This window comes from Parus major, chromosome 9 (genome assembly GCF_001522545.3).
Source record: "Parus major isolate Abel chromosome 9, Parus_major1.1, whole genome shotgun sequence".
NCBI lineage: Eukaryota > Metazoa > Chordata > Aves > Passeriformes > Paridae > Parus > Parus major.
This window is the reverse complement of record NC_031778.1, coordinates 23,999,100-24,010,516: the sequence shown is the minus strand read 5'-3', so window position 1 is coordinate 24,010,516 and position 11,417 is coordinate 23,999,100. Positions and strand designations below refer to the sequence as shown.

The window sequence follows — 11,417 nt, the reverse complement described above, 5'->3', positions numbered from 1 at the left end:
AGATAATGGATGAATGATGGATGGATAGATGGATGGATGCTGGAGGTTGGATTGTGCCGCTCACGAGGGATCCAGGAGCTGCCTCACAGGGCAGGGTGCAGAGCTCTCTTGTTCCTCTCCTTGGAGCTTCACAAGCTGCTTATCAAGATTTTGTTTTAAAGGAAGTTTTAGTCTAGAGGGAAGGAGATTTCTCTGCATTTTGTTAATGATAGATGTGGAGGGACTTTGGTTCTTCATATTCTGATCAATTTTGCCTCAGAGAACTGTGTGAAAACTTTTACATATCCCTGCTTTCTTTTCTCTCTCATTCCTTCTGCTCTCACACCCCTTTCACATCACATTCATTGCAAGAGGGGTGCTAAATGAAAAAAACAAAATTAATAGGTGAATGAAACATCAGCATATGCATTATTAAAGTTTATAGTATTCTTTTGTATTTATAGTTGCATACTTCTTGGAAACTAATTGTTAGTAAAGATGGAAATCACTGGCTTTTAGTGCCTGTTTTGAAATGTATTTACATGGAGTTTCTGCAATCAAAGTCAGCCTGAGAGGTGTCCCAGAGCCCAGCAGGGTACAGGAGGGAGTGTTTCCTTGACTCCAATGTCATGGATGTGTATTTTTGGGACTTCTGGTTTTGTTGCTTGCTTAATGTTTTATTTTGGTTTAATTTCCCCTCAAGGCTTTTATATTTCACCTTGGTAGTTGTTTGTTGCCAGTGGTAAATGAATCTTTTTTTGTGCCTCTGGACTTTAATTAAAGTTCTGTGGAAGTGGAGGGAAGTAGAAGGGAAGATGGAGCTCTGCACTGAGGATCTCCCTGAAACAGGAGACAAAACAGCGACAGAACAACCCAAGTCCTCACAGCAGCAAACAAAGTTATATTAACTTCATATTTTATTTGGCAAAAAAACAAGTTTTGTTACCATAAATCATAAAATTTATAGGGCCAGGATACTCTTAGAGATTAAGAGTTCTCTCACCCCAGGAGCTGAAGAGCTGAGGCTGTTCCCCACCAGGACAGAACGTCCTGTGGTGTCCCCAGAGTATCGTGTTCACCACAAGTAGCAAACGGGTACTCGGTGCCTCTCCCACGTGTGCTATAGATTGGGGACAGTATGGGCTCTGTATGAGCACATCACGTCAGCTTTCCCTTTTCTCGCTCTCTGGGAACCCAGGCTTGGGGTTTCTTTAGAAAAGGTTCTGGAACACAGAGTTCCAGCTGTGGTTGGGAGCCCACGAGCCTGTCCCACCCACCAGGACAGCACAGCTCTGTGTTTGGGATGTGGAGTGTTGGCACCAGCAGGGGTTTAAAAGCAGATAAAATTCCAATTTGTGCCCTCCAGATAAGCGTGGTAGAATGGCAGAGCCCTTTTCAGCATCCTGCTGGCCCCTACCTTCTGAATTCTCCTGGAGATGGTGTCCCCGAGCTGCTGCAGTGCCCACTGGGGTTTTCAGCACTCAGTTGTAGAATTTGTGATGTTTGGGTGGTGTTGGGGTGCCAGGCTCCTGCTGTGGGAGTGTTCTGAGTGGCTGGGGAGTGCTCTAGAAATGGGAGAAATTCCTGGAATGGTTTGGGTGGGAAGGGACACCTTCCACTATCCCAGGTGGCTCCAAGCCCTGTCCAGCCTGGCTGTGGGCACTTCCAGGGCTTGTGTCCAGATGGTTCAGTCCCTCCAGTAAGGAGCATTCCACACCCTCTCTAGGCAGTATAGCCAAGCTTTTCTCATCAGACCAGGGCTGTATTCTCTATATCCCAGTTTTTCTCACAAAACCAGGTTTGCATTCACTACAGTCAAGGTTTTCCACCCTTTCTGCAGCTGGGGTCCAGGTGTGCTGAACTGGAGGGACTGGATCTCCTCTCCTCCCACGCAGTGGGGTTGAGCCAGGAGGGGCTTCCTGGCAGTCACACCTGGAGCTGCAGAGGGTTACTCAGCAAAGGGCTGCTTAACCATGGGCTCAGTCATCCTTGGCCGCTGTGTTCTGTCATGAGATGCTTGTGGCAGCTCTCGGGTTCAGTTCTCAGCTGGAACATGCCCGTGACACATCCCCAGGAAATGGGGCAGCTCAGGAAGGGCTGCTGCTCCGTGCTGGTGTTTGCAGGCTCGTTTGAGGCTGTAAGGATTCATTATTCTGCTTTTCTCCAGGCAGCGATGGGTTCAGCTACCTGAACTCCTGCTGTGACTTCCTGTCGTGACACAGGGATTATCCCAGGGCATGTTTTGAATGAAGCAACCTTCTGGTTTTACTCCCAGCCTGTTTCTCCACTGTTCGTGTGTTCAAAGCAAGCACGGGGATTTTTATTTTGCAACTGTGATTTTATGGGCTGGGAGCAAATAATGATGTGAACAGTGTGGCTCAGCAATACCATCTGTATTGCTTTGGGGTAGATGCTGACTGAAAATTTGGCTCATAATACACTTTATTTCTTTTAAAATAAGTGAAGTTTCTACTAAGACTTTTAAAAATCCTTCTTTGACTGAGGCAAATACCAATTTCAGCCTGGTACCTCCTCATTTTGCATATGTATCAAAAGACTCCCCTTTCTTCCTCAAAAATCAATGGTGTGGTTTGAGTCATCATTTCTTTTTGTGCAATAGGGATTGACTGGTGTGTCAGAAGAGGGACAGGCAGGATGAGAGACATGAAAATAATGTGGGAGAGGAGTGAAACAAAAAAGAAAGTAAAATTGGGTAATAAGGTAGAATAAATCAACATACAGAAGGAATTTAACACCACCCAGCTGCAGCATAAGGATTATTTTTTTTTTATTGTATGTATTCAGCTACAAGTTTAATTTGGACAAATACAGAGTTTTTTGGTTTTGACCAGTTCTTGCTGAAGCAATCTCAGTCCTGGCAGATCCACCAAGGGAGCAAGAGCTGTGGAGCAAGGAGCTCAGGGTGTTGTGAGGAATTTCTCCTGGAAAGGGCTGTCCAGCCTGGCACAGCTGCCCAGGGCAGTGGCAGGGTCCCCATCCCTGCAGGGATTTAACAGCCCTGAGGCTGTGGCTCCTGGGGCTGTGAGTGCTGTGGGATGGTGGCACTCGTTGGGCTTGGAGAGCTTTTCCAACCTGAGCAATTTTAGGGTTCTGTGATGAGTGATGCATGTGCTGGATGCTGTAATATGAAAGCCCTGCCAAATGAGAGAGGAGCTCACTCTTCTAACAGGAATTCAGCTCTCCATCATGGGAAGTTTGCGGGTGGAATGTGAAATTCCAGAGGAGAGGGGTGGTGGTGCACTAGCTGACACACCCTGGAGTTACTTGGTCAAGTTCAAGTGGTACAAATTCCTGCCTCATCATTCAAAAGGCTAAAAATGGTCTAGACCACCAATTTATTTTCTTTTTTTCCTTATAACTTATGCTCTGCAGATGAAACTGAGTCAGACAGATGTAATTTGAGTGATTATCCCTCTTGGCTCATTCCTCCCCTTGCCTTGGTAGCTAAAGAAATCTTTGTAACCAGCAATGATATTTCCTTCCAAAACCAACTGCAGAGTGGAAACCGTTCCCTTTACAGCTTTACAGCATCTGTGCATCACAACTGCAGCTCAAAGTCTTATGGATAAATATCTTCCCAGATCAAGCACTTTGCCCTCAGCAAAACTGGTTTTTAAATTCCTTATTGATTTTTTCTGTTCACTGCTTCACTCAGGACATGCAAGTCCCCTTTCTACTCAGAGCTCTGATAGTTTCCTTTTCTATTCCTTCCAAACTGTTTTTCCCCTGGTTTTTTTCCTGCTTTGAAGACAACAGCAGTGTTTTTATCAAATGGAAACAGCGGAATATGGAATCTGAAACCATAAACTTGTATTTAGTACACATCCTTAGTGGTTACTCAGCAATCTCAGTGTTCCAGAAAAGGTAATTTGTGAGCATAAGAACTGATGACAGTTTGTTTCCTACAGATTTTGTGTAATGGTTGGTCAACTTTGGTGTCTGAGAGACAACCAAAAAAGTCTAGTGAAGCTTTTCTCCTGGCAAGACCATTTATTTTTAAGGCTGCCAGGGGGCAGGGATAGATGGGATATTGGAATTCCTGAGTCAGATGGGATATTGGGCAGGAATTGTGCCCTGGGAGGGTGGGCAGTGCCTGGCACAGGTGCCCAGAGCAGCTGGGGCTGTCCCTGGATCCCTGGAAATGCCCAAGGCCAGGCTGGATGGGGTTTGGAGCAGCTGGGACAGGGGAAGTGTCCCTGCCATGGCCCGGGGACACTGGGTGGGCTTTAAGGTCCCTCCCAAACCCTTCTGTGATTCCGTGAGAGAGGAACCTTGGATTTAGGATGGGAAATCAGATCAGTGCTTTCCTTTCTTACTCACTTTCATCTGTTAATTTTCCAGGTACACTGGACAGATGTGCTGGGTTTAAATTAAGTGTGGTTGGCATCTCTCAAGGTGTGCCAAATCCATTCCTGGTGTCAGGGAACTGCTCCATATATTAAGGTGGATATTTGGAAGCTGTTCAATCTGTACACTTATTGCAGTGCTTGCAGGGTAATTATTAATGTGCAGAGCAAGGTCCTGATTTACACAGAATTTCCTGTTCTGGGATTCTTTGACTCTGTAGCAAATACTGTAAAAATCCAACCCGATCAGAAATCCTCCCAGATTTTCATTTCACCTGAGGAATGGATGGGAAGGACAGCAGGACCCACTTCCAACTGAGGCCAGACAGAGAGTATTTATTGTTCTATGACTTCATTTATTTTGAAATTCAGTAACAAAACTGACTTTGAAAACGAAGAAGTTTTGGTACTTGCACAAACCCCTTCCAGCTCAGGCCCCTGGTGTTTCTATCTTGTTTTGATGGGAGAAGCAGTGAAAGTTCTCAGCTGTTTGTGTGAGCAGCAGCAGTGGCTGTGCTGCACAGAGCACCGTGTCCTCTCTGTGATAAACCCCCTCCTGTGCTCCCTGCACAGCTCATTTTGTCCTTTTTCACTGCAGTCATTCCAGTGCTTTGGAACTTCGGGGTACTTATCCTGAAGAACAGTTTCAGGTTTCCAAGCACAGACTGCAGCTGCCAGGAAAAATAAACTTGCATTTTCAGCTCCTTCAGAGCAGCTGTAATCAGGGGGGTTTTAAACTGAGGCAGCATTGAGAACTGGGGAAATAAAGCTTGTCCAGGGCATCCTGAAACATCATTTATATCAAGCTGTAATTAAACTGCTAAAGGTTGTTGTATGAATCTTTAATTTATAATTTTTGAAAGCTTTTTTCTTTCCTCTGGATAGGGTTTCTTTCTGTTTATCCCAATGTCTCAAAATATTTTTTTTTCTTTTGGAAAACAAAGTATCTTAATTGGACTTAAACTGTTTGAGCAGGTGCTTGCATGTTCCCTGCTTCAAGGTTAATAACCAGCTCTGTTTCCCAAAGTAATCAATGGCCTTTCATTGTGTGTTCCATGTTCTGTGTTTTGTAACCAGCCCTTCATACCTGCCAAAGGGGTTACAGATTCCACCCAGTGCCATGGACACCACATCAGCATCAGCCATGAATTATTTTGGTGGAGATTGTGGATTCCATCACTTTGTTCACTCTCCCTCATCTTGCCTCCTTCACTTGGGTACAGTTTTTGGAAAGCCACAGAAATAACATTTCTCAGGCACAAGTGTTCCCAGATTCATTAATGAAATAGCTTTATAAAACACAGCATTTCATCTTCAATGAATACATCCAACCTAACTCAGAAGTACTTTAGCATTTCAGTGGGAGTTCCCCCATATCAAATTGCCAGAGTTGATGAATTTTGGGAAGTTGCCAGGAAGGGAAAGTGTTGCTCTAGCTGGGGCTCATTTTGAGGATCCTTAATGAGGATTTTTGTCTTTATTTGTTAGAGCAATAATATCATCTGATTTTAAATGTTCCAGAACAGTAAATGATTTAAATAGCTCGGATTTATTATTATTTCTTAGTGTCACTGAGGGTTTTTTGAATTGAACCTGTTTCTTCCAGACAATCTGAAGCATTTTCTATCTTTGTAGATGCCCCGGGAGCAGACAGTGTGCAAATACTGCGGAGTCAGCTACCTGACACTCCACGAGTTCAAGGTGATGGAAGACAAAGTCAAAGCAATGGAGAAGGAGATTAAAGTTTATAAAGGAAGCCTAGAACGGGAGCAGAGGCTTCAGGCAGAATTGCAGGCTCTTCACCACGACCTTGAGCGCTGTCGGGCTGAGAGCGAATCCAAAACGGAAAGGTCAGAGCACATCATCTCCTCTGGCCATCCTCTCCTGTGTGTGGTAGGGAATTTCAGCCCAAAGCAGCTTAAAATACTAATAACATTTGTCTTTCTTTTCTCAGATGGCCCATATACCCTGTAATACTTGATTTAAATCATCTTTCATAGTATGCTTCAGATTTCCTGAGCATTTTAGAAGCAGTCAATAGATGGAAGGTGAAGGAAAGGCCACAAGGCACTCAGAGGGAGGATTTCCCCTGCACACACTCCCAAAGGGAAATAATGAAAATTTCATCTTATCATTTTGTAATAAATTGTAATATTCCAAATAAAATTCCACAGGGCTGGGAGCCCCACAGGGCTGAAATTTGGGCTGTCTCACAGTACCCTGCTAAAGAATTCGCAGTGTTCTTCCCTGGGAATCTCAGGATTCCCTCTCTGCAGGGCTGGTACAGAATCCTAGAGCAATGAGGAGCAGTTTAGGACCTGCCAGGGGCATTTTGCTTCACAAACAGGAGGTTTCAAATCCTTACAGATACAGGAAGGCTCCAGTTAAAGGGGGAGTTTTGTACTTCAAGAACTCCAGTAATTAATGATAGATCTCAAAGCCACATTTGGATTTTCAGGGCACAGTTAGGACCTTGAAGTGTGTTCTATCCTTTTCCATGCACATAGCTTGGAATCTATTGTTATATTCCATTAATTGATTACAGTAGGACTATAAATAATTGATGTGTATAGTTAATTAATAAAAGATTCTTTATAAAAATGCAGTTTGCTCAAGTCTGCTACTGATGGATTGAGGCCACCAGAAACTCCTGGGTAGTTTTTTGCTCATCTAACTCAAATGGACAGAAGATTTTTTGTAAGGATGAGGTTCTGATTTTAATTACCAGCTCAGTTTGATTTTTTGGATCCTCAGGAGGGGTGTTCCTTGTGTGACTGCCTCACACCAGGGGATCTAGAGCTGAAGGTGCTCTTGAGCTTGGACTGAAATGCTTTGGAAACCTGATTTTTTTGGAGAATCACTCAAATAGTGTTAAAAATGTAACTTGATTAATGATTTAGCTAGGCTTTTGCTTGCTAATATTACTAATAAAAGATTCATTTTAGAGCACGAGTTTCTGCAAAAGTGAACAAAATGCATTCATCTTGTAAATTACTCATAAGATTTCTTTCAATATCTTTTTCATTTAAATTTAACATCTTCCACTCCCTCCTTCCCAATATTTAATATTTTCTGTGGTTTAATATCTATTTTCAAAGCTTGTTTGCTCCTTGTCCCTTTAACAACCCTGGGGGGGCAGCTCTGGTGGCAGAATCCAGTGTGTGAGCAAATGCACTGACAGCACATTCTTCTTGTTGAGGATCATTTGCCAGAGCTAAACTTTAAATTTTCATTGAGCTGACTTTTTGTAGTAAAGCTGGAGCAGTTAATAAACTTTTTATCTCTGCACTTTCCCCCCCTAAGGCTCCACTTGATTTAAAAGCTGCTGAAATCAATTGGAATACTTGCAGTAGGTTTCCATTCCAGCCATAAATCAACCATTGTGCCTTGTTAAGTAACTTGGCTGAATATTCCTTATCTTCTCCTTGCTATCCTGGGCCTCTCTGACTGCCTTGTGCTGTGGTACAAACTCTTCAACATCCTGGGTCTGGCCAGGCTGACAAATCACTGACAAATCACTGCTCCCTGAAGCCAAAAATGCCTTTTCCTTACTTTTATCTCTGCTAGACGAAGGGATTGAATCTCTCTTATCAGTTGCAGACTGTTTCAGGTTTTTATTCCCTCTAGGATCAGGTATTTCTGTTTGTACCTGTGGTTAACCTTGAAAGCTACCTGGGAGTTCACCTGTCCTTAGTTACCTTTCCTTTGGGATCCTGGCAGGAGAAGGGGAACGAGCTGCACTGATCCCTCTCAGCTATCCAACCTTCTTCTGTGTTTAAATCACTTCAGTCTTGATAATTAATTGAATTATGATTAATTTAATTAGCAAAATTCTTGCCACATCCAGTGTAGGAAATGTAAAATAGATGTAAATGCTAAAGATGTCCTCAAATGCCACATCCACACAGATCTTGAACACTTCCAGGGGTGGTGACTTCACCACTTTCTGAACTGAAAATGAGCAGCTCCTGGCTGTGAAACGAAAGTGGGCAGCTCCCAGAGTTTCATGGCAATGAAAATCCTGGGGTGGAGCTTTTTTGGGACAGAGTGTTCCAGGCTCCTCTGTGCATCCTGTCCTTGCTGGCAGTGCCAGTGCTGCTCCATCCCCTGAGAGTCCTGTGCCATGGAGTGCAGGGATTATTTCTGTGCTGTGAAACCCCTTCAGTCCCCTGGAACACGGGAATTGCTCCTCATTGCTTTGGGACAAGGAGGGACAGTGAGGGTGTTTGCAGCTCCTTTTCTCGTGCTATTCTTCTGCTGTCAGCACGGGGAGTGAACATGTCCTGCCCCACCTCCCACTGCGGGCAGGATTCCTCCTGTGATCCTGGATGTGAGGATGGGCTGGGAGTGGGATGAGATCACTGTGTTCCCACCATTCTCCAAATGCCAGATTTAATGATCCACCAGACTCTGCCTTTCTGCTAAAAAGCCCCAAAATAACATGTTTATTTTGCTTCCTTCTGATGGTGGGGTGGAGTGAAACTGTCTTGCCTTTTCCACCGGTTCTTTTGGGATTGACAGACCAGGATATGCTGGAAACATCCCTTTAGTGTCAGCTCTGGAGAAGAAAGAGAAAGAAAACCTGTCTCTCCTTATTTACCAGTTTCTTCTTAATCCAAAAGATCTCCAAATGCTTCCCATTCTAGAACAGCAATGGAAAATGAACATCTGGCTCTCCCTGGCTCTCAGAATTTGGATTTGTTATTGGTCAGTGATAAATCCCTGCTTTTTTCCCCTCATCTGCAAATACAGGTTTGAATTCCTGTAGCTGTTTAGGGAATGGACATTTCCTTGTGGGTGACAACAGTTCTGCTCCCAACCACAATCCAACAGATTTTATCTTTCCCCTCCTGCTCTCCAGCTCGTGGAAATTTGCAGGTAGCAATGGGTAAAATTTCCTAGAAAGGTAATGCCAGGAATGTCTTCTATTTCTAGATTTATTCTTATTTTTTTTTTATTCTAGGGACCACAACTGAACCCCAAAAACTTGCATTTTAACCCCCAGATGTTCAGATTTTGTCAGAGCTCTGCAGACCCAGGTTTCTTAACCAGGACTAATATTTTTATAAATGTGCATTTTGGTGCTGATTGATGTGTTAACAGTGACTAATGCACTGTCCCAGTTTGGTTTAATTTTTATATATTTTCAGTATAAATCATTCTCCTCTGCTGTTTCAAATTGAAGCCAAGGCTGATGTAGTGTTTCTGCCAGCCTTTGGTTTTGTAAAATACTTGTCTATTCAAATATTATTTATTTCCTTGTGGCAGTGAGTCACCAGCAGACAAATAGATCATTTTCTCTGTGTGAACAGTAAGTGTTGAAAGCTTAAACAGGGGCTGGTTTTTAACAGTTGCTTGTCACTAGAGTTGTATTTTTGGGGCTGGAAGGCTGTTTTAGGATGGTTATCTACAGAAAACAGCTGGGGCTGATGTGCTGTGTGGGATTGTTCCTCACATGTACCACAGGAAGGGAATTGCATTCAGCCCTTTTATTCCTGTGCAGTTCCATTCATTTCCTGACAATTATGGGAGCAAGTTCTGAATTGTTGAAAGAGCAATGTTTAAACTGTGTTTATTTACACTGGGACAGCTGTGCCTGAAAAACAAACTGGTGCTGTGAAGAAAAGTTCCCAAGGTAAATGTTAGAGGTGAAGAACACCTTGAGGGGGATGGTTCTGGAGGTGTTTGCTGTGCCTGAGGCCAGCACTGAGCTGGCTCCTGCCCTAAGAAAGCTAAAACCAAAGCTGGAAGTTGATTATTGGGTATTTCTAATAACAATAATTAATATATTTCTAATAATATTAATAAATATTTATAGAATATTTATATAATTGTAAATAATATATAATAATCTAATAATTGGGCAAACAATTCTGATTACTTTATTTACATCTACAGGATAAAAACCCTGACAGTGGAACTTAAAAGCAAGCAGGAGGAGATGAAAACTATGAAAGCTGATTTGCAGTATTTCCAGGAGGAGAAGGAAACTGCCTCCAAGCAGTCACAGGTGCTCAGGTGAGAACCCAAAAAGAAATGCTGATGTTGGAAATGCTCTATTTCTTACATATAAATAGTTTATAAAGATTCACCATAAATCTGGCCATCTCAACATGATTACTCTGATTTCTCAATTAAAAAAAAAGGTTATACAATTTCCTGTCCAGTTTTCTTTGTTCATGCATAAAAACTCTAAACATTTAGATGGGGAAATTTACTATACATATATTCAATACACAGCTCATTTCATACACTAAATTATTGTAACCCAATGCAGTATAAATTATCAGATAATGGGAACAGAGTTGTCAAGCTTAGTCTAATTCCCAAGTTTTATTAAGAAAAGAATTTATTACACATCTGTATATTTTCTTTCTTGCAGAACTACTTTGGAACACCATTGCTCCACTCTGAACAAGGCTGTCTCACTGTTCCCTTTCATTAGAGGTGAATTGGACAGTATTAAAGAGGTCATCTCCACCAACCTGGAGAACTTTGCTGCCATGAAGGAAGAAATTTTTCGGCAAATAAAAGCCGTGAGCAAAGAAGCTCTGACAGGTAAAGCATCCTGCAGCCATTTTGGGCAAGAGAAAAAAGGATCCTCCAGGGTGGTGAATTACAGAATTACAACAAGAATTACAACAGCCAGAGCTTCCCAGCTGGCCCTGTGCCCACTTTTACAGCTTTAAAGTCCTTCAGATATAATATTCACATAGAACTCCTTTCCTAGTAGTTTTCCAGTGTGAATGAGTGGATGAGCTGCTGTTTCACTGAATCACAAAATCACAGAATATCCTGGGTTGGGGGGCATCCACAAGGATCAAGTCCAGCTCCTGGCCATGCACAGGACAACTCAAAGATCCCACTGTTGACCAAATTAACCTCTGGGGGTCAGTTTGATCAGGGCTTTGAGGCTGGGAAATGTGCTTCTCCCTCTGTCCCTGTGAGCTCCAGTGTGGGTGCACTGGAACTGGATGCAGCTCAGGAACCCTGGAGCAGCTCAGGAACCCTGGAGCAGCTCAGGAACCCTGGAGCAGCTCAGGAACCCTGGAGCAGCTCAGGAACCCTGGA

At 43.1% G+C, this 11,417-nt stretch overlaps 1 protein-coding gene across 2 annotated transcripts in view; it reads left to right on the top strand.

The window, feature by feature from the left end:
• Positions 1–11,417, top strand: part of LEKR1 (leucine, glutamate and lysine rich 1) — a 34,295-nt gene that overhangs the window by 3,071 nt on the left and 19,807 nt on the right. For both annotated transcript variants that reach the window (XM_015638225.2, XM_015638222.2), the window contains exons 2-4: positions 5,982–6,196; positions 10,245–10,364; positions 10,729–10,904. In XM_015638225.2, coding sequence (XP_015493711.1) covers positions 5,982–6,196; positions 10,245–10,364; positions 10,729–10,904 — 511 coding nt within the window. The remainder of the gene's footprint in view (positions 1–5,981; positions 6,197–10,244; positions 10,365–10,728; positions 10,905–11,417) is intronic.